Below are 21,437 nucleotides of genomic sequence, written 5' to 3'. Positions count from 1 at the left end.
CTATTGCCCCTTCATGTTACATGAAAAGCCTTAAGCCAGAATCATGCAATGCCTAGGATGTGAATGTCATGAAGTCAAGATAGGGAACCAAGGAAAAGAGAATGCAGGCCAGGAATGAGAAGCTATTTGGGGCACCCCTGGCACCTAGCCAAGGAGACTGGCATCGATCTGAGGCCAGTTCTTTTTTCCCAGCTCCCAAGGGATCTCAAGAAGTTACTTGAGGCAGGGCCTGAGGTAGATGAAAAACAAATTCCCTGGTGGCAATGAAGGAGACTGAGGTAGAATTGAGGCCCAGCCCTCAGGTGAGCTTGCCATCAGAGGGGATGAACTCAGAAGGCGAATGGTAAGGAAATATGAGGGAAAAAAAAGACTAAAATTACCAAAGACCTAAGGAAGAAGGAAATTCATAAAAGAAAAAAAAAATCTTGACGACAAATATGTTAATTAAAAGAAGGTAAAAAAGCCTCCAAATCATCTAAAGGAGAGACAGCATCTCTAAATAATTTTGAAAGACAAAGAAAAATGAGGACATTGGATCACTGAGAAAGTAAAAAAACCACAGCAGGATGTTTCTGAATAGTTAAGACATATTCTTTGGTCTACACAGCAGAAATAATTAGCTGAATACAAAACCTTGAATCCATGGTGGCCAACCTTCACAAAAGGAAAAAAAAAAAAGAGAAAACAACTGGTTGGAAATACAAATACAGAAATAAAAGACAGTCTGTATAAAGATTAGCAAAAGGCAATATTATTCAAAGAAAACATGATCTCTTTACTAGCAAAATATATTGATCTTGAAGATAGGATACATAGAAAAAACTTAAAGCAGAGGTCTCCCAAAAAAGCAAGACCAATTTTTTTTTTTTGCATCATGGTAAGAAAAATGCCCATAATTGCTGAACACAGGCAAAAACCCGGGTTTGGGGGAGGGGGGGGGGGGGAAGACGGTATCAAAAGAATCCTTAGATCCCCTCTAGGGAAAAAATTTATTATTTGGGATGGTTTCCTGGGAGTACCCTGGGGAAAAAATACTGAAAGTAATTTTTGTGATATAAAAGCAAATGACATTATTAAAATTTATTTTAAATTATAAAAACAAAATTCTTTTAACAAATATGTATAGTCATTCAAAACAAATTCCAAATTACCTCATTGGTCATGTCCAAAAAAAGTCTCACTGTTGTACCCTGTGTCCATCACTTCTTTTTCGGAAAGTAGGCAGCCTTTTCTTTACCAGTCCTCTGGAATTCTGATTGCTTATTGCTTTGAACAGAGTTCTTAAAGTCTTTTAAAGTGTTTTATCTTTACCAGGTGGTAGTTATTATATAAACTACTTATGGTACACTAACTTCACTCTGCATTAGTTCAAAATGAGGTGGAAGGGATACTCCTACCATTTGTATTGACTTGTACGTTCACCCCTAGTCATGTGAGATAAATCTCTTATACCCCATTCCTCTTTTCTTTCCTAGTGAAACCTTTTCCCCCTTCCCTTTTCTTTCTCGACTTGAGATAATCAAAATATAGTAAAAATCACTCCCAAACCCTTTTTCTTATTTGACTCTTTCTGTGATCTCTGCTGACATCAGAGTTTTTAGGGGGTGCTTATATTGTCACATTCATTCTCACCAGTAGGATGCAAACACTTCATCCTCTCTAGAGGATACAAAATCTTTATAAAGGCTTCATAAGTCTTTTTTTTCAGTTACTTACTTGCATTTACTTTTTTATGTTTCTCTTTACTACTATGTTTGTGCTTCAAAATTTCTGTTCAGTTCTTGTATTTTCATCAGGAATGCTTATCATTATATTAGTTTTCCTGGGTGAATTATTCTTGCTTGTAAGGCTACATCTTTTGCCTTTTCAAAAGCCAGAATCCAAGCTCTCCAGTCCTTAATCGTTGTAGCTGCTAAATCTTTTATGATGCTAACTGTGGCTCTTTAGTGCTTAAATTCTTTCTTTATGGCTATTTGCAGTACTTTTTCATTGACTTGGAAGCTCCAGATTTTGGCAATGCCATTTCTAGGAGCTTTTATTTTGAGATTTATTTCATGAGATAACTGTATTCTTTCTATTTTCATTTTTCTCTGGTTCCGAAAGGTCTGTGCAATTGTCTATAATGATTTCTTGAAATATTAGGGGGAGTTTTCTCTGTTAAAACAAAGTTCTGTTTTGTTGCCTTAATGATCTTGCCTCTCCTCCTGATTTGCTTACTCTTAGAGGTATCAATTCCTGGAGGAGATAGAGAGTATAAATTTTCCTGCATGTTTGATAATGAAGTCCATTTCTATCTCTTACTTCCTTATAATTGTTTTTCCTATTTGCCATGAAATAATCTCTCTGAGTCTGTGTCTCTCCACCCTTTTGGATGTCACCTCCCCTCTTCCCTTCTGCTAGAGTTATGATTCCTCATCACCTGGGGCAGGATGCCATACATGAAGGCACAACACTCTACCAGAGGTAGTGGTCTTTCTAAGCAAAAAATCCCTGCAATTTACACACATAGTAAAGTCCACAGCTCCCATTAGGAAATACTTCTCTCCACACATGGGAGAGTTCAGTAGAACTTCTCTTAGCACTAGATTAATATTTCCCCCTTTCTTTCTGCCTATTTCAGCCTCTAATTTTGCTAACTTACCCATTTTTTCCTATCCCCTCTTCTTCCTGAAATGCTATATGAGCTATTTTCTGTTCATTATTTACCATTTACTTGAATAGGACACCTCTTACATTTCTCTCTTATATTCTTTCTCCCCTTTTCCCTTTCATGCTGTTACCCCATTCTTTAGTAGTCCTACAAAAAAACTGATTTACTGGAAAGCAAAGTATCCTGAGGCTCAGTCCATGCTGTATCAGGCCTGTTACTCCACTATCACTTCTATTAAAGTTCTGCTTTCATCTTTATCTCTTTATGTACTTTAAGAAAGAAACCTCTTAATGGGCCCTCCATGTATCTGTTACTGTCCTTGTTTTTAACCTCAAAAGTACCCTACTCCTTCTACTTTTTCATATATGTGTGTGTACATATATGCATATATACACATGTATGTATACATGCGCGCACACACATCCATATATATAAAACCACTTGCAATTTCCATATTTTGTAGTTTTCTTTGTAGAAAATACTTCAAATACCCTTCTTTCATTGAGTATCCATCATTTTTTTCCTTTGATGATTAGCCTCAGGTTTGAAGGGATATCAGCTGCTTTGCTCTTTGGAACACATTATTCCATTCTCTTCGGCTATTTCTGATGGGTACAGAAGAGATGTGTATTCAGATTTCCTTTCCTTCATATTTTGAAATTTCTCCTAATCATTTGTAAAACTTGTTATTTGTCATTAGAATAGTTAAACCTAATCTGTATATGTCTTGGAGTTTATAGCTTAGACCTTTTTTTTTTTCCCCTGGAGACAATCTGTAGATTCTTTTGATTAATACTTTATCTTCTGTGTTCAGAAGTTCTGGGCAATTTTCTTGTATTATTTTTTGCCATATGGTATTCATATTTTTTGAGTTCTTCTGGAAGTTGACTGTAGGCATCCTGTCTTCAAAATCAATATTTTTCAAGTTAATTTTTTTCATCCAATATGCTTTTGCTTTTGTCCCTCCTCCTCACCTCCAACCAAGAAAGGAAAGCAAAACTGTCTCTATAAATATCTGCTCAAGTAAAACACATTCCACTGTTAGTCATGTCCAAAATACGTGTGATATATGTGTGTACATATTCACACATACATAAATGTCTCAGTCTGCATCTTGAATCCATCATCTATCAGGAGGCTATTAGCGTGCTTCCTCATGAGTTCCTTGGAATGTTGGTTGGTTATCTTATTGAACTAGTTCCTAAGTCTTTCAGAGTTGTTTGACTTTACATTGTGTTTGTTATTCTACAAATTGTTTTGATAAATTTTGTTAATTTGTTAAATCGTTTAAGTTGTATTCCCTGATTCTACTTATTTCAGTTAGCTTTCTTCTTCCCAAGATTCGGACAGCCTTCAACATGACACTGTTGCATTCTTTATTACTTCATTTGTGTTTGCTCTGCTTCACAGCAGTTTCAAGCTCCTAAGACGGTCCCCAAATTACATTTAACATTCCACTGCATTGTTTTCAGGAGTGTATGGATGGAGCCTCATCTGTGGTATCACTAGCTGAGCTGAGGACAACATTCAGCGAGAATGACTTGGCAGCAGAAGTTACCAATGCACTGAGACGGTAGGTAGCCCTCATCAGCACACCAGAGCAATGACTAACTCTACTAGAATCAAATTTCATTTTGGGTTTTACCATCTTTCTGGGTCACTGGGGCTCTCCATATAGAAAGGGTGGTGCAGCTGGCACCTACTGTATGACCATTTTTCCATCAACTTTTCTACTTCGAAAAAGTGAATCTGTATGGAAAGGAAGTTAAAAATAATGTTGAAAACGCATGAAGCACTTTGATGCTGGGCCTTTCAAAAAGAAAAAAAAATTGTCTGTCTTCTACTAAAGAATCTGACCTGTGATTTTTGCTATGATGGAGATTTCTCCTACTTTTTGTTCCTGCCCCCATTTATTTTTTCCTTTTATTTCAAGTTATTCTAGATGGGGAGTTTTTGCTGCCAGCTTTTCTGACTGTATAGTTAACAATTATAATTATTTTTCGGAGAGAGGAAAAAGCTAGTCATATATCCTATTGACTTTCCTGCAAGGAATAATTGCTACGTGCTGGAGAAATGGGATCAGAATCCACCAAATGACTCCAAGTGAGCCCTTTGGCTTCTATCTTATAAGCCCCTGACTTTTCAAATCTCCCAGATACCACAGGCCTTTTCTGGCAGAGATGAAATAGGAATGGATGCAGGATCTGCATATTGTAAACATAATAGGAACCATTTTTTCTTTCTGTTACTATGTATTTAAGTGGACCATCTTAAATCAGTTAGCATGAATTTCTCATTAAAGAGCCAGGAATTCTGGAACCAAAAAAGATCCAGCAGAACAAGAGAAAGAAACTTTTGTTAATTATACTGTAACTGAAATAGATATGTTTAGAATAAATATGGCAGAAAAACCTGAGAACTGGTTTTGTTTTGTTTTTAGTTTTGTCCATTTATTTATTTTCATAAGCTGGAAAGGTTTAAGAAAAATATATCAAATCACAGCAGAGATAGAATTTAACCTCATTGCTTTATCTCTGCCTTGCAGATAATTTAAAAAATATAAGCTTAAACCATCCACAGAAACAAACATTCAAATGGACAAGTAAAATAAAAAGAAAGATTATACCTAAAGCCATGAACTCCAAACCATTTACCATTTAAAATATTTTACAGATAGATCTTGTTTTGACACAACAGAAGCTTTCCCGCAAACACCCAAACAAATCCCCTAAAAGTACACGCACTTAGTACAAAAGCCAGATTGCTGACAACAACTCTCATCTTCCACCTTTGTGACTTCAGTTGTTAATGGAAAGGAAAGATTCTTCCTTCAACTTTGATAGCACAGCACGAACATTCAATACTGTTTTTGACCGAAGTCTTCTTCCTCCTCTTTTAAACCATGTTCTGGACAGACAGTTTTGAGTTTTTTAAGTGTATAAACAAAATGATAATGGGAATGTCTTTGTACCCTTCTGATCTTTGTGTGTGGGTGTGTGTGTATTTTTAAACTTTTTGCTCTCATTAATTTTTTACATTGTTGTTATCAGAGATAACATTGTTCCAGTTCAGTCTCTCTCTCATCAGTGAAAAACTATTACTTACAAAAATGCTGTTCATGGGGAACACTAATAGGCAGGTAGGTGGCAAAATGGATAGAGGGCCAGATCTGAAGTGAAGAAGATCTGAGTTCAACACCAGCCTCAGATATTCACTAGCTGTCTGAACCTGGGCAAGTCACTTAACCTGGGTGCCTCCATTTCCTCATCCGTAAACCACCCATCTCCCAGGCCTATTTGAGGTTAAAATGGGGTAATATTCATAAAGCACTTTGAGAACCTTAAGGTATGTTATAAATGCTAGCTAGTACTCTTGTTTCTAGTTTAGAAGCACTGTGGCTTTAGTGGATGGAGAGTCAGAAAAACATGGGCCAATTAGCCAAGGCTGTAGTTTGAAGAACAGTTGCTGATCTGCATTGGTAGAAGAGATCTGTTCTCCAGAAGTTCCCTAGACCAAAGAAAACACAGGTCCAAATCTTTCCGTCTCATCACCTTTAAAAAAGAAAAGAAAAAAATTTGTGGAAGAAGTTTTTGATCTCCACAGATCAAAACTAGGACATCTTATAATCCAGAAGGAAGGACACTTAGGTAAGGACAAAAATCATGAAATAAATTAGAAATTTTTTTTTTAATTACCAAAGAGGTTGGGTAATATTGTATTGAGGGAGAAACACTAAATTTGAAGTGAAGACAATCAGGGTTTGCTACCCTACTTCATTGGGCCTCAGCTTCTTTATCTATAAAATGTGGATTTAAATTAAATAATTTCTAAAATCCCTATTTACTCTTGGGCCTCTGATTTGTCCTCGGTTAGGGACTGTGGCTAATCGGATTGCTCCAGTTTTGGAGAAGACTGATCTATAAGATTAACAGCGCCTTCTTTTCTTCCTGAAGCTTCAGTATCAGTCAAGGCCAGATAATTCAGGCCTTCTTCCTGTAGTTTTTTTTTTAAACGATTTTCTTTACTCACTTTTATGATACTGTCTGGAATGGTACTTGATTAGATTAAAACCAAAATTTCTGAGATAGATAAAGTGAAACTGCCATCTGTTCTCATTCTGCTTTTTCTAGAGATACTATGAAGGTCTATTTGGATTTTCAGATTTCTAGACACGCACGCTGAGGCTTTTGTCGTTACAGTGTTTGGATTCAGCAAAGGGTTTTTTTTTTGTTTGTTTGATTTTTTGAGGGTTTTTTTTTTGTTTGTTCCAAACTCTGAGTTCCTGTCCTAATGTCTGTGCTGCCTGTTCTTTGACCCAAATAAAATCCTGCAGTTATTTGAAACACTACAACATGAACACAAAAGTCACAAGAGAGATTTTTTAAAATGAATTCCTATTGGATAGCATATGTCCTTACATAGTACATTCCAAATCAAAACAATAAATAAATTTTAATTGATTTCTACACTTCTGAGATATAGGTAGGAATAGCTTATCTCTGTTATATGAATGGAGAAACTTCCCTTGAAAAGCTAAGTTGCTTCCCCGAGGTCAGACCCCTAATCTGGGGTCTTGTGCTTCTAGAGTCTGTTTTGACCTTGTTACGTATTGCCCCCTCAGTTTACTGACAGATTATCCTTTGGTGTGTATGAGCCTAAACTCATATGAATTCATGTGAATAGTGTAGCCACCAGGGCCAGCATGTGTTTGGACAGTTGGGAATTTGCACACTCCAAGAATGTAACTTTGTATCTGTCAACCAAGTGTTAAGTGTAAACAGACTGGTTTATGGATGCAAGTGTGCCAATGAAAATGTTCCTAGATCAGCCCCCCTATCTGAAAATACATACTCCTTCTTAAAGGGCAGACCCATGAAGTAGTAATCAAAGTGTGAAAACCAGGCTGGTCATCGATGGATTGGCTTAGGTATCCAAGATAGCCTTGCTTTGCCTGGCATGCTATTGAAACAGGATCAAGACAGGAAAAGCACCCTTCTGCATGGTCACAAGGCTGACGTGGTGGTACCCTCACAGATGACTTCACCTCTACCCTTGGTTACCTGCTCCTGATATGAAAGCCTGTAGAATTCAGAGCTAAACTTGTTGACAAATTGTGCTTAAGCCTACGATACTTCAACACTGACTCATGTGTGTGCAAAGGTATTTACTTTTTTATGCTCTGCTGCCAGGAAGTTTCCTCCTGTTCATTTAGGAAACTGCAATGTGGCACACATTTGTGCAATTACATATCTGCTGGATATCTTAGGTCCTAATGTCCCACATCTGTTTATTCTGCTCTTACATTCCAGGCTACCAAATGGGCAAAGATTAATAACTGGCATTTATGCTCCTCCTCTGCTCTGGAAGAATTGGAAGCTATACCAATGAAAAGTTATTGTTCTCTGTCCTTCATACCTGCAATGGTCTTCCTTTCACTTATCTTTTCATTTCTATATTTACATGTATTTAAGTGTTTTTTGGTTGTGCTTATTTGAATTAAATTCCTACAGTTCACTTCCCATTTCTTTGAATCCCTTTCTTTTCATACAATATTATTTCATTATGTTTCATAATTGTACATCTTTTCCCCTTTGTTTTTAGTTCTTTGCTCCAGCAAAGTGTGGGTATTTTGGCATGTTAGACCTTTGCTGCTTTCTTAGACTTGCTTGTCTATAGTGGGATTGCTGTGGTTTGAATGAGGGTCTTCTTACTCCAAACCCAGTGCTTCTTCTTCTTCTTCACTACACTTTTTACACCAGCCGTTCTTGATAACCTCAGCCAGAAATGAACTTTCTGTTCCCTGAATTCTAATGGTACTTAGTATCTCCCACTGTAGAAACTTTTGTAGATCTTCTTTGCTAGATGGAAAGAGAAATCTCACCAGAGCAAGGACTGTTGTATTCACTTTTACAGACACCTAGCACTGTGTCTTGTATATTTTAGGTGCTAAATAAATGTTTTTTAAACACACGGGTGAGTGAATGAATCAAAACTTTTAGGACTAGGGTGTTCTCCTCTGTTACCTTCTCTGATACAGATGCATGTATTCTCAGCCCTGCCTTGCCATGCCTGTCTAGGTTAACTAGTTATAACTTAGCTTCTGCTACCATTAGCCAATAGTCTCAAGAGTCTTCAACTAGATTATTATCTTATCTTATTCAAGATAACAGTTGAATTAAGATATCTAAGATTGTCTTCTCTCTTATCCCAGGCTTTTCTCTCTTATGAGATTTTGAGAAAATTCCAAGTATTTAGTCATCCTAAACCCATGATAGTAATTAAGTAATGACCTATTTTTGCAGGAGTCTAGTAGGTGCTGGATAAAGAAAGCTAAGCAAGCTAAAGTCATCTCTTATAATGATGTGTAGTGTCCCCAACAGTGGTTATACTATAGTTTTAAGACCAATGGACAGCCAACAGATTCTTCTGTACTGTGCCCACAGAAAGATTGCTTGTTCTCACTTTGTTATGTATAAGCCCCGTTTTATAGCCAGAAGACATATCTGGCACCAAAAAAATATAAGTCCTAGCATGAAAGTAAAACAATCGCCAAATTGTTGTGCTGTTATCTACAATTTTTTTGTAATACAGAAAAATGACACCCAGTCATAACCAGGAGATTTAAGTTCAAATACTGGCGCTGACTCTTTAACTTATATAAGATCACACTGCTAGTCATTTCTCCAAGACTCAGTCAATTTCTTTATCTCTAAAATAGGGATAATAATACATCCTAGAATTGTAATAAAGAAATTGCTTTGTAAACTTTGAGGCATTTGGGACATAGAGGAGTGGGTGCTATACTTAGCAGGAAACTGGGGTTCAAATCCCGGCTGAGAACTTGCTGTTGGGCATTTCATTTGTAACAGAATCAGAGAATGTTAGGTTGTTGGAACCCTATCTATTACAACTCATACCAAACGAGACCGAGGATTCTTTTCAGGTGTGGTTTGCAATGGGTGGACACTGAGGAAGCTCCTTCTACTTCTGCATAGCTCTAATATTTAAAATGTTTTTTCTTTTCCTAGCAAAGTCTAAATTTGTCTCTTTGCGACCTCCACTCATTGTTCTTTGTTTCCATGGCCAGATTAAGTCGAAACTTCCTTCACATAGGCAGCATCATGTTCCAACCCTCTTCATTCTTTTTTTCTTAGCTAAGCATAGAGTCTTCATATGTCATGGACTCAAGACCTTCACAATTCTGCATCCTCTTTGGATGTTCTCCAGCTTATCAGCAACTTCCCTTAACTTGCATCTGGACCTGAACACAGTGTCCACATGTGCTCCAGGACACCTTGGGAACTACATGACTGTCACTTTTTTTTTGTTAAAGCAATCGGGGTTAAGTAACTTGCTCAAGGTTACATGGCCAGTTATTTTGTGTGGGTGCCGAGTATCTGAGGCCGGAACTGATCCCAAGTTTCCCTTGGGACGCTGGGGCCGGCGCTTTTACTCACTGCGCCACCTGGCCGCCCCGTGACTGTCACTCTTAATGCAGCCCCAGACTGCATTACCTTTTTTGCCTTGGCCCACCCAGCTGCTGACTCACTTTGAGATTTCAGTCCACTAAAATCACCAGATCTTTCTCAAACTACTAATTAAGCTTCTCTTCCCCTCCCCTCAACTTGTATTTGTAGTGTTGACTTTTTGAGCCCAGTAATAAGAGTTTAGATTTTCTCCACTGAATTTAATCTCATTAGATTCAGCTCTCATGCTGTCTTTCATGATTGTTCTGGATCCTGTCATCCTTTGTGTTAGCTCTTCCTCCCAACCTTGTGTCACATGCGAATGTGATAAGCATGGCATCTACGCCACTGATTAGGAGGCAGCACAGAACAGAAAATATAGCCCTTCCTTTGGAGTTGGAAGGTTCACATCTTTCCTCTGGTGTTTGCAGCATTTAGGCAAGTTATTTAGCATTGAGGGGCTTCAGTATACTCATCTGTAAAATTAATGGGTTTGAGTTGATGGTGACTGAGGTCCCTTCTAGCTTTTGATCCATAACCCTAATCATCTGTACTGTATTAAATAGCACTATGTTTCAGTAGCTGGCTGTTGTGTACATTCCTTGGTCTCTCTCAATCTCATAGATATACACAGGAGACCCTGATGGAGGTGCTTGCCATGAGATGGGATCTTGTCAAATCTGGGGAGCCATCAGGAGATTCCTAATGCATGTGTAAGGGTTTTTACAAGGAGTTTTATATAATTTGCCCCCAAGCCAAGCCTCATCACCTCATCACTTGAAATTATCAGGGCCCACGTGCAAAGTTAAAATCATTCTGATGAGCTTCTCTGAGGACCTAGAGTAAGTTTAGTTCCAAAAGCAGAGGGTTACATAACTGATTCACCCTGGAAATGTCCTTTAATGTGCCAGTGTGTAAAGTAGGTAGGTAGTAACACCTGTCTCCAAGGGTTTTTGTGAGGATAATATGAGATAATGTTTGTAAAGCACTTTGTAAACTTTAAAGCTCTTTATAAATAAAGCACTATCATCATCATCATCATCATCATCATCATCATCAACCCTGTGCCTGCTACCTCTGATCTTGGTGAAGTTATGCTGGCTCTTTATAAAAACCTCTTCCTTTATAGACATTCACTATCTCTGTGATGATCCATTCTGGAATTTTCCCAGGAATTAAAGTCAAACTTACTAGTTACTAATTTTCAAACTATATTCTCTTTACTTTTGTAGCATGGTTCTATATAGTCTCATTTCCTCAGTCAGGCCTGTTACAGGATCCTCCAGCACTCTGAAATTGTTGAAGAGATCTCTTTGTCATAAGCTCAAGCCTCCAGCAGCTGTGTTCCCTTTATTTTAGAGGGTCAGGGATTAACACCCCAATTTAACCACTTAACATCGGATTAGCTCATGGAAAGAGATATTTACTTCAAAGATGTTGTTTGTCCTTAAATGCACAAAATAATGTCACTATCATTTTTAGTTTTATTCAGCTCTTTGTGACCCCATTTGGGGTTTTCTTGGCAAAGATACTAGAGTGATTTGTCATTTTCTTCTCCAGTTTATTTTACAGATGAAGAAACTGATGTAAACTGTGTTAAGTGACTTGCCTAGGGTCACACAGCTCGTGTCTGAGGCTGAATTTGAACTCAGGAAGTTGAGTCTTCCTGACTCCAGGCCCTGCACGCTAATCCACTGCACCACCTAGCTGCCCCTATGGGAGGTCTGAGGAAGAATGAAAAATTTTGAAAGATCCACTGTGGAAGGATTGCCTTGGAGCTGTGAGGGCCCAGTTATAGTCGTGTAACATAAATTTGTAGTGGACCCAGTCAGAATAGTTGATTGATTTTCTCCAACTTTGTTTAGGAGCACATGTGTTGAGATTGAAGGTGACAAATGGTGGGAACGATCCAAGGCTGAGGCTTAGCTACACATAACCAGTGGAATGATAAGGAAGTTGGGGATTCCAGAGAGGAGGACAGTGCAGAGTTGAATGGGTTCAATAAGGGTTCAAGATGAGGAAAAGAGGAGATAGATTGTAATGGAATTTTGCTGGGGAGTGCCAGTGTTGAATTTTGCCACTACCACCTACTAGCTGTATTAACACAAGCAAGTAATTCAACCTCTTTAAGGCTTGGTTTCCTCATTTATAAAAATGAGATGAATCCCTCTGACACTTAATTCACAAGGTTGTTGTAAGTAGCGTATAAGATGTTGTGTGGAAGGTAAACCTATTTTTGCCATCTCTTCTCCCTTCCACACGACACCCACAGGCGCTCCATGTCCCTCTTTTGGAGATTAGCGCCACATCTGTTATTTCCCATAAACCAGGTTTAGCACAGAGCTGACAGTGGAGATTACTTGGTCTTCCCTTGTAAGTAATTACTGGGTAAAAATAGATTCAGTCTCTAGAAGATGAAATGTATTCCTGTTCCCAACCATCCTGCCCTTCCTGTGATTCTCAAAACACTGTTGGGTCTTCTCTTTATTATACAGTCAGCTGGGCCAGTAACCAGGAAAACCTGTGTGTATTCTAACACACTATCCTGTGGTTTCATGGGATGTGCCTTGTTTAGCCTAGGCCAAAGCTACTATTATTCCTGTTCATTTCTGACTTGTACTTGTCTGAAAAAGAAATAGGTAATAAAGCATGAAAATATTCTGGAAAGGAGATATCATTATTACATGCTCTCATAAGTGAATTCTGTCACCTACCTTATCCCTTGCTTCTGATGGTCGTGTAAGTAATCACACTCACCATCATCAGGACCTTCAATGCCTCTTCCTCGGACACAGGGAGAAGAAACTGAAGGCCCGAGTACAGGAACTGGTGAGTGCCTTGGAAAGACTGACCAAAAGCAGTGAAATTCGACACCAGCAGTCTGCCGAGTTTGTTAATGATCTGAAAAGAGCTAACAGGTAAAAACTCACAAACTTGAAACTTTCAGTCAGACTCAGTTTGATCTTGTAGGATGCCAAATATACTCCCTCCGTATTTTCACTTTGGTGTTGTATGAAATTGTGTAAGACACTGTCCCAGCCCAGAAGGCTGGTTTAGTAGGAGCTGCCCCAAGATCTGGGCCCTCCATTCAAATGGGCATGCCTCTTCCTGAAAAGGGGTTTTCTGGGCCTTTTTCCCCTCAGGGCTCAGCTGGTAGCAAATGTTCCAAAGGTGAAAAGCAAGATGAGGCTGGCCTCAGAACGCTCATCCCGTGTTTTGCAGCCTTCAGGGTATCTAAGTGGTCCACATTCAGGAACTCCTTTGAGTTTGAGGGTCCAAAGAGGGTAACTTGGGTGTTACAAGTCCTAGGAGGCGGGGTATTATAGAAGTAAAACCAAACCTGGGAATCAGAGGGACTGAGCTGCAATCCCAGCCCTGCTGCTTACTAACTTCTGTGACTTTGGGCAAGTCACCTCCCCTCAATGGCCTGTTTACTCATCTGTAAAATGACTAAGTGCCCTTTTCCATCACTAGATCCAGAATATGGATATTGATCCTATCTCCTCTCGAACCAGGAGTGAGGCTGTTTGGTTGTTAAGGGAATCAACTCTAACTTTTCTGGAAACAATCTTTTCCGTTTGTTTCAATCTGCCTGTTGTTGGAAGAGCCTACTATGAATCATTAAGGGGGACCAAAAAGCTGGTTCTATCGCTCCTATGTCCCCTATCTTTTGCCATCTTTTCTGCTTTCCCTCTGCTTTGATCACTTAAGATTTCTAGTATTACTTCCAGCACTGCTGGAGGTAATTTAAATGATGGAATAATGGTGAATAGGATTTTAATTATAAAAAGCCACGTGCCATATTTCTGAGTATTATCAGCTAAAGGAAGCTCAAACTTGTCTTGCTCATAGGAGCATCAAGAGAGAGATGAATTGTTTCTCTGGATAGATAATATAGATATTCGTGTATTTTTGCCTATACTTTAAATTGGTCATTTTTAATCATTGAGTTTTTTTCATACTGATTTGAGATGGGTCTTTTAGGTCAGTTTAATTAGATTCTCTTTGACTCGCCCTACAGATGGACAGCAGGATTAGTGGAGAGAAGCTGATGTCGGAGCCAGGAAGGCCATTGTTCAAATCCTGCCTCTGATACACATTACCTGGGTGACTCTGAAAAAGTCCTTTAACCTCTCAGTGCTCTAGATAGCTAAAGCTTTAAGTTGCAGAAATGGTCACCACCTATATTGGTAATGGGAGTTTCCTGCAGCAAAGAAATCACAGGTCCAATCCCTTTCCTAACTCGTCCCTCAGCCTATCTGGCCTGCTTTCTTTTGGTCTGTTGCCCAGGCTAATGATTCCCTTCAGACTCACCTCGCCCGATGCCAGTGTTAGCTAAGTTGTCTTCACACCGACCTTTTTCCATTCCTCCATAGTAACCTGGTGGCTGCGTATGAGAAAGCAAAGAAGAAGCACCAAAATAAACTGAAAAAGCTGGAGTCTCAGATGATGGCCATGGTGGAGAGACATGAAACCCAAGTGAGGATGCTCAAACAGAGGATCGCTCTGCTGGAGGAGGAAAACTCAAGGCCCCACACCAATGAGACGTCACTTTAAGAGGCTTTCAGGGCACCACGTTCTGCCCACGGACGTGAATCTGGAAACAGGACCAGAAGAGTTACAGAGGACCTGCCCGGATCTCCACAGGAGGGCTGTTAGGTAGGGGCAGTGTTTGCCAGGCTGACCTCTGCCCAAGGCCGTGGTCTTGCCACGCCCCCCGGGAGTGCTTCCCAAGTGAGAGTGGTGTCACCACGTGTGTACTGTGCTTAAAGGGGATGCATCTCACACCCGGGTCCAGAGGAGAAACTATCCATGACAAATGCACACTTCTTATGTTCAGGGTCTCCTGCCCTATCCTACTTCACAGGTAATTGGCCCCACCAGATCTGTTTTCAGTTCTTTCCCTCTTACCATCTCTCCCACCCCCATTGCCTGCTCCCCTTCAAAAAACAACAACGAAACACCTCTTCTGGTCTTGGGAGGTACGGAGTAATTTGATTTTCAATAATTCCAATGTCTTTCCTGTTTTTACCCAGGCAATGGGCCCATTTTTGTCCCCAGGCGATCCCCGTTCCCATTGCTTTCCACCTGACATGAGGACAAGTCCTGACATAGATATGGGGCACTTAATGGTCTCAGGTGTCCAGGAGGCATTTATTGAGACGTAGGCTGCAGTTCTCTGGCTGTCCTTCACATGTGAAGTTTATTTTACAGCTCCAGAGGGTCGCACCTAAGTGGCCTTTCATATCTCTAAAGATGAAATAGAGCTGTCAGCATATCTAAGGTCATTCAGAATGTGTGTCCTTCATAAATGATGAGCCCAGGTCCTTTAATGGAACAATATAATCGGGAAATAATAGAAACTTCACATCTGTCCTGCTAGCCTCTGGCATTGTGAAGGGAAGCCTGTGTGAAACTCCCCTTTGTGAATCTGGGATTTGAGCTCCCTCCTCACCCCAACTCTCTACCAAAAAATATGTAATGAGTAGGTTACTCTTGGACACTACAGTGTAAGCAAAATGTTGCATTTTTGTGGATTCCTCAAAAAAGACAATTCTGTACTTTTTCTGTAGAACTCCAGGATATGACATATTAATCCAAGCCATTAAATATATACACCCATAGCTCTGGGTATATGCTGGACTAAATACATTTTGGCAAAGTTGTGCTAAAGGAGGCAATTCTTGTTATAGCAGGTGGAATCCCCAAATCCAAGGCACTTTTCTCCATTTTTTTCCATTTTCCTTGTGAGCAAGAGCATGGCTTGTGGCCTCTTCAGTCTGTGAAAGTGCAGATGACACACAGTAACTAGAGCAGGTAGGAGAAGGCCTCAGAAAGTTTATAGGGCTAAAAGGGATGCAGTTGCCCACATCCTTCTTGGGAAGTTTTCTGTTAGGTTACATTTGGAATTATTTTGTTGTTTTTTCCTGTTAAGGGTTTTCTACTCCCATGTCACATATAGTAAATGTTTTAACAAATGTTTTGAATTCTTAACCTTTCTACCATCTTAATCTCAGTTCTCCTGATTAGCCCTCCTTCACTGACATTTTCAAGTTTAATTTGATTTTTAAACACCCAGTCTCAAATTAGCCAACAGCTAATCTTGTAATTCCATCCAAAGCTATCTATGAAGTTTTTCGTACTATCACAGCTTGGTGTAAACTGAAGTGCATGTAGGTAGCAGAAGCTGAAATTGGTCTGTAGTTCACCCAGTTATGAAAAAGTACAGGATTTATGCTGAATGAAAAAGACCATTGAGGTCTTTAAGGAAGCTTTAAGGAAGAATTCAATTGAACAAATATTTATTAAGCACCTGTACATACAGTACATTATGCTAACTGCTAGGGACCAAACAAAAGGAAACAAGACAGCTCATGCCCTCAGGGAGCTTCCAGGGAATAGGAAATATATAGAAATAAGAAATGCATTTGTTTTATTTAAAGGGAAACTGCCTATGAGCTTATATCTAAGATCAAAAACAGGGAGGGACCAGCTCTTGGCTTCTCTACAAAAATATTCAGAACTGGAAGACTCAGTCTCACAAGACTACCAGAGCTAGAAAGCACATCAGAGATCCAGTCCAAGTCTCTTATTTTTGTGGAGAAATGCAAGTAAAATGGGTTGCCTAAGTAGCAAAGCCAGGCCTTAAACCCATGTTTCTTGCTTTTTTCTACTACATGATAAAGTATTGAAGTTAATGACCATGTTGAGCCATTTGTTCCCCCCAAAAACTAGTTGATTAGACTCAGTCCGTAATGAAAACCAACAATAAGTCCTTCCTATATTAATAGGAATATTATTATTAATGTTAATATTATTAATAGCTAGCATTCATATAGTACTTTAAGTTTTACAAAGTGCTTTACTGATATTTTATCCCCATGACAGCCATGCCGATGGAAACTGAGGCAAACAGAAATTATGTGACTTATTCGGATCAAATAGCTAGAAAATATCTGAGGTCAGATTTGAACTCAGGTTTCCCCATCATTTTGCCACCTAATTGCCTCTTTGTAAATATACACTAAAGACATACCACTTTACATATTGGGTGAGAAACTTCTTCCAGAGAAAAAAATGGAATAGTGTTGCTTTCACAGTTGTCTAAGGAAATAGAGCACAAAAGGGATAATTTTTCTTTCCCTTTACTTTCCAGATACTTGAGTAATTCCCAGCCAAAGTTAGAACACTTCATTTTATGTATGTGTGTGTACATATATATGTATGCATGTGTATGTATATGTGTGTGTGTACATACACTTTTTAAATACTGGGGAGGGGTCCAGACTTGTGCTTTCACTTGTGTAGAAAGTTGCTAGAAACTCCTCTATCTGCTATTTTATAATGAGTCAGTTTGCCCATGTTCATACATAGCTAGTATGTGTCAGAGGTAGGAATGGAACCTGTCTCTTCCTGACTCAAGGCCTGGCCTTGCCATGCTGCCTCTTTCATGTATAAATTTACTCAAACACTGATTCCAAATATTCATGAAAATTGGTGCTAAAGCCTTTTGTATAATGAACTGGGTCCACTTTAATTTTTTTTTAATTAAGTAGAACATGTTTTGACTGAATATCTTTGGTTTGGGTAGGCTATAAACAATAGAGACAAAAAGACTGTGGTACCTTCCAGTTCTAGGATTCTTGACAATTATTTGACCAGGAGACCTTTATTTCTGTTCTTCTAGGTTCCAAACTAGTATCTGTCAGATTAAGCATTGTTACATAGTTCTAATTCACTGTTATCAAGGTGTGTAAAACTTTTGGGTTTCTCCCCACTCTCCAAAGATAAAATAATACAAAGTACATGGTTTTTTCCTCCCTGATTTCATTCCCCTTAGGTTTAAAGTAAGCTGCCCCTGCCTCCTCTTTTACTATTTTGTTTTAACAAGGGTGAGGTGGGGAAGCATATTTCCTATTTTTTTAGGCCTTTGATGTAACAAATGTTTCCATGGGCTAGAGACATTGAATATATTCAGGTATCTTTTTTATTCTTTTCTAGTGATGGGTAAAGCGGGTGTTGAGGGGGAGAGATGTGTGGGGGGAGACACAAGTCTAGGGATTTCACTCTATCACTGAAGATCAACCCCAGTCGTCAAAAACTACATTAAGAAAAGATCCTTCCTTTGACCCTAAAGTCAATAATCCTCAACACTTAATTTTTTTTTTTCCATAGACAAGAATTTTTATAGAGACAAGAATGTCTCTTTTATAGAGACAAGAATGGTCAAGAGAAGAGGTGCCTAATTTTATTTGTCCTGTTTAAAACCACACACAACTAGAAAGACTAGATCAACACAAGTTTTGGTTCTCTATCCTTTGGTTGGTTTTGATGTACTGTGAAGACCTTGAGTATACCAGATTTTAATAGCCTTCAATACTTGTTCTCCCCTTAAACTGACAGATAGCTCTTCCAGATTCACATGCAGAAATCTTCAGGTGCCAGGCTCTGGCTCTCTGTTGAATGTTTGATGACTCCTCTGTCCATCAAATTAGGTGCCAATTAAATATAATGGTTTAATTCTTCTTTTACATATCCTGTGTATGTCCATAACTTGGGCTTATAGAGGGCTTAATGAGCAGGATTCTCTGCTAAGACCCAAGAAACTCAACCTTAATTTAGAGTCCCCCTTTCTCCAAAGCTATTAGGGAATATGGAAGATATTTTTAAAAACAAGCAAACCTGGAACCGTTTTAAACTATTCTGATTTTCCTGACTGCAACCAGATTAGTTTCTTTTCCTAAATAAAAAATTGCCCCACATATTATGTAGAAATATGTGTAGCCTTATATCCTAGGAGCTGTTTTACAATGCCTTCCTTACAGTAATTTCCTGAAGGACACAAAAATTATCTTTATAATTCTTCCCAAATTCCTGATGGTTAATCCTTGCCACAGTAACTGGGTTCCTTTTTTTTTTTAAAGGTACTTAATTACTGCATAATTCTTTTTTTTTTAAGGGAGGGGGAATGTTTGGGCCAGGTGGAATTTTCAAACTCCACAGGGCCACAGAAACAATATTTTTATGATTTTCTCTGGTACCTGAGAGTTTTGCAGATAGCTATGCTGGAAAAAATGATTCTTTAGACAATAACCATTTCCCCCTTTTTTTACTCTGTGGTACCTAAAAAAAAATTTCATTTATACACATCAGTTAAGAAAGGAACTAATTGATGCTTTACACTGAAATTTGCAAATACTGTCTTATAATTCCAGGAGTCAGCCACTGTTTGGGTTATTTGTTTTTTTGCTATGAAATAAAGAAGTGTTTATTGCCAAAAATGTCTTTAAAAGTTTACCTGGTAACTTATTTTTTTAAATATTTCTTTTATGAAAATATGCCTGTGTGCTGACAAGTCAACTTAAAAGTGTGAAGTGTTCTCCCTATATGTTAAACCTTAAGTTAATTTACAGCAACTCTGTTCTATAATTATTTATGTTTATTAGGAAAGTTATTCTAATACCACAAATATCAATCTCTAGATTTAACCAACAATTTTAGATAAATTGCATTTAGACTTCTTTGTGTTGTTTGTTCATTAACCCTACAGTTACAGGATCGAGGAATATTTATACATACATAAAATAAATGCTCCTATGTGTAGGTACGCTGAGTTAAGTAAAGTGTTATCCCTGAAAAATTGGCCCTTTGGCTTAAATATATAACTTGATAGTTGTGAAATAGTGAGATTTTATAACCAGAAAGTAAAGAAATGAGCTTGGTTATCAGTTGGGGATGTGCCATTCTCTTACCAATGAACACAACTTGATGCATTTGGCAAACATTAACCAGAGCCTTTGTGAATAAGTAATCATCTTAAAATAGCAGCTCAGCAAAACAGAACAAGCTCCAGGTCCACAACTCCTCTGAACGAATCGCTACAGTGGCAGCAACTGCTGTGATGACGCACTGTCAGCTGGAATGTGGAAAGTTCATTTCATTCTCACTGAGTGAAGAACACAGCAAAACTTCTTATCAAGCTTACTACTAATACGGTCAATGAAAATTCACTTCTCTCTTCCTAATAAAACTTCAGAATTGTTTGTATGTTATTCGCTTTGCATGAAAGCTTAGTTTACCTGTTCTTTTTTTTTAAACGTTCTACTTTTATATCATTCAAATTAGAATTGTTAGAAAATTTACACCAGCTTGAATGTATTGTCTGTTACTAAAGCACATGTGACTGTTTGGATTTGTCAGTATTTTTCAGTTGTATTAAGTGTTTCATTTACAAGTTGTCACTTTACACTGTACTATACCTTGTAATTTTTTTATTTTTTCACTTGTGTGTTTTGTTTCCAATTACCTTTAGTTTTAGCTGCTGTATAATAGCTATTGTTTTAATATAGAATTGTAAAAAAACAACAACAAACCAATCTGCATTTATTTATACAGAGACATTTATAATACTTATTTTACAAATGTTCTTATATTCTGAATAAATATTTCTAATGCCATGATCTAATTTGTCAAATATTCATCCTGTCTAAAACAATTCAAGTAAACATAATTGAAGAACAGATCCTAGGAAAGTAAAATCAAAAGTTGGGGACAATTTAATTATATGGAATGTTTTACACACTAATGTCAAATACCAGCATTTATCTTAAATCTAAAGGAATGCTCTAATTAGAATAGTACAATATATATCAAAATGGTTAAGCCCACAAGAACAGTATTTTGTAGCATATATAGTACATCTAACTCCTGCCAAGCAAAATATTACTCTTACCTGTTTTATTGGAATCTGACAGAAGTAGGAAATCAATGGCTATAAAACTTATTTTTCTTTGCCAGGGCAACAGGGAAGTCAATTCAGCCTTCCACAACTGGAAACTACCTAGGTAAGGAAGACTTACCTACATATTATCCATTGGACCTCAGAGAGAAGATGTGAATACTGCTAGAGCTTCTCATAATGAGAACTGTACAAAGTGCTTTAAAGAGAAAAGATATTAAAGTATCAACGCAATATTATAAGGATCAAATAATTAGCTTCTAAATGTTATCCATCAGCCTTTCCAATGTCCAAATCAACCTGCCTTTGATGATAAATTTGTTTTTTTTTAATGAGATTTCTACTTGCTAGTGTTTTTCTGAACATCTTGAGGAATTGTGTTAATTTACATACCTTACAAAATTCTAAGTGTCAGGTCCATGGCCAACTAGCAGCTCACAATTAGGAAAAATAAACTTCTCAATGTAATTGTTATGTTTTCTCAGTACTTTTGTATTTAACCAGCTCTGGACACACAATGGCTATGACACAATCTCAGTTCAGCTATTAGCAAGGACAAAAATCAGAAAGGAACAAAGTTCTT

At 38.1% G+C, this 21,437-nt stretch overlaps 2 protein-coding genes across 6 annotated transcripts in view; one reads left to right on the top strand and one right to left on the bottom strand.

The window, feature by feature from the left end:
* MCC (MCC regulator of WNT signaling pathway) overlaps nucleotides 1-20,576 on the top strand; it is a 289,950-nt gene extending 269,374 nt beyond the window's left edge. For all 5 annotated transcript variants that reach the window (XM_069087177.1, XM_069087206.1, XM_069087190.1 and 2 more), the window contains exons 15-17: nucleotides 4,123-4,223; nucleotides 12,912-13,034; nucleotides 14,493-20,576. In XM_069087177.1, coding sequence (XP_068943278.1) covers nucleotides 4,123-4,223; nucleotides 12,912-13,034; nucleotides 14,493-14,673 — 405 coding nt within the window. In that variant the 3' untranslated portion in view covers nucleotides 14,674-20,576. The remainder of the gene's footprint in view (nucleotides 1-4,122; nucleotides 4,224-12,911; nucleotides 13,035-14,492) is intronic.
* DCP2 (decapping mRNA 2) overlaps nucleotides 1-21,437 on the bottom strand; it is a 407,293-nt gene that overhangs the window by 322,091 nt on the left and 63,765 nt on the right. The gene's annotated exons all lie outside the window — the stretch shown is intronic.

This window comes from Petaurus breviceps, unplaced genomic scaffold, assembly GCF_028583685.1.
Source record: "Petaurus breviceps papuanus isolate PSGF00001 unplaced genomic scaffold, PetGlider_PUasm1.0 118, whole genome shotgun sequence".
Taxonomy (NCBI): domain Eukaryota; kingdom Metazoa; phylum Chordata; class Mammalia; order Diprotodontia; family Petauridae; genus Petaurus; species Petaurus breviceps.
Note: the sequence above shows the minus strand (reverse complement) of the source record. Positions and strands in the feature narration are given on the sequence as shown.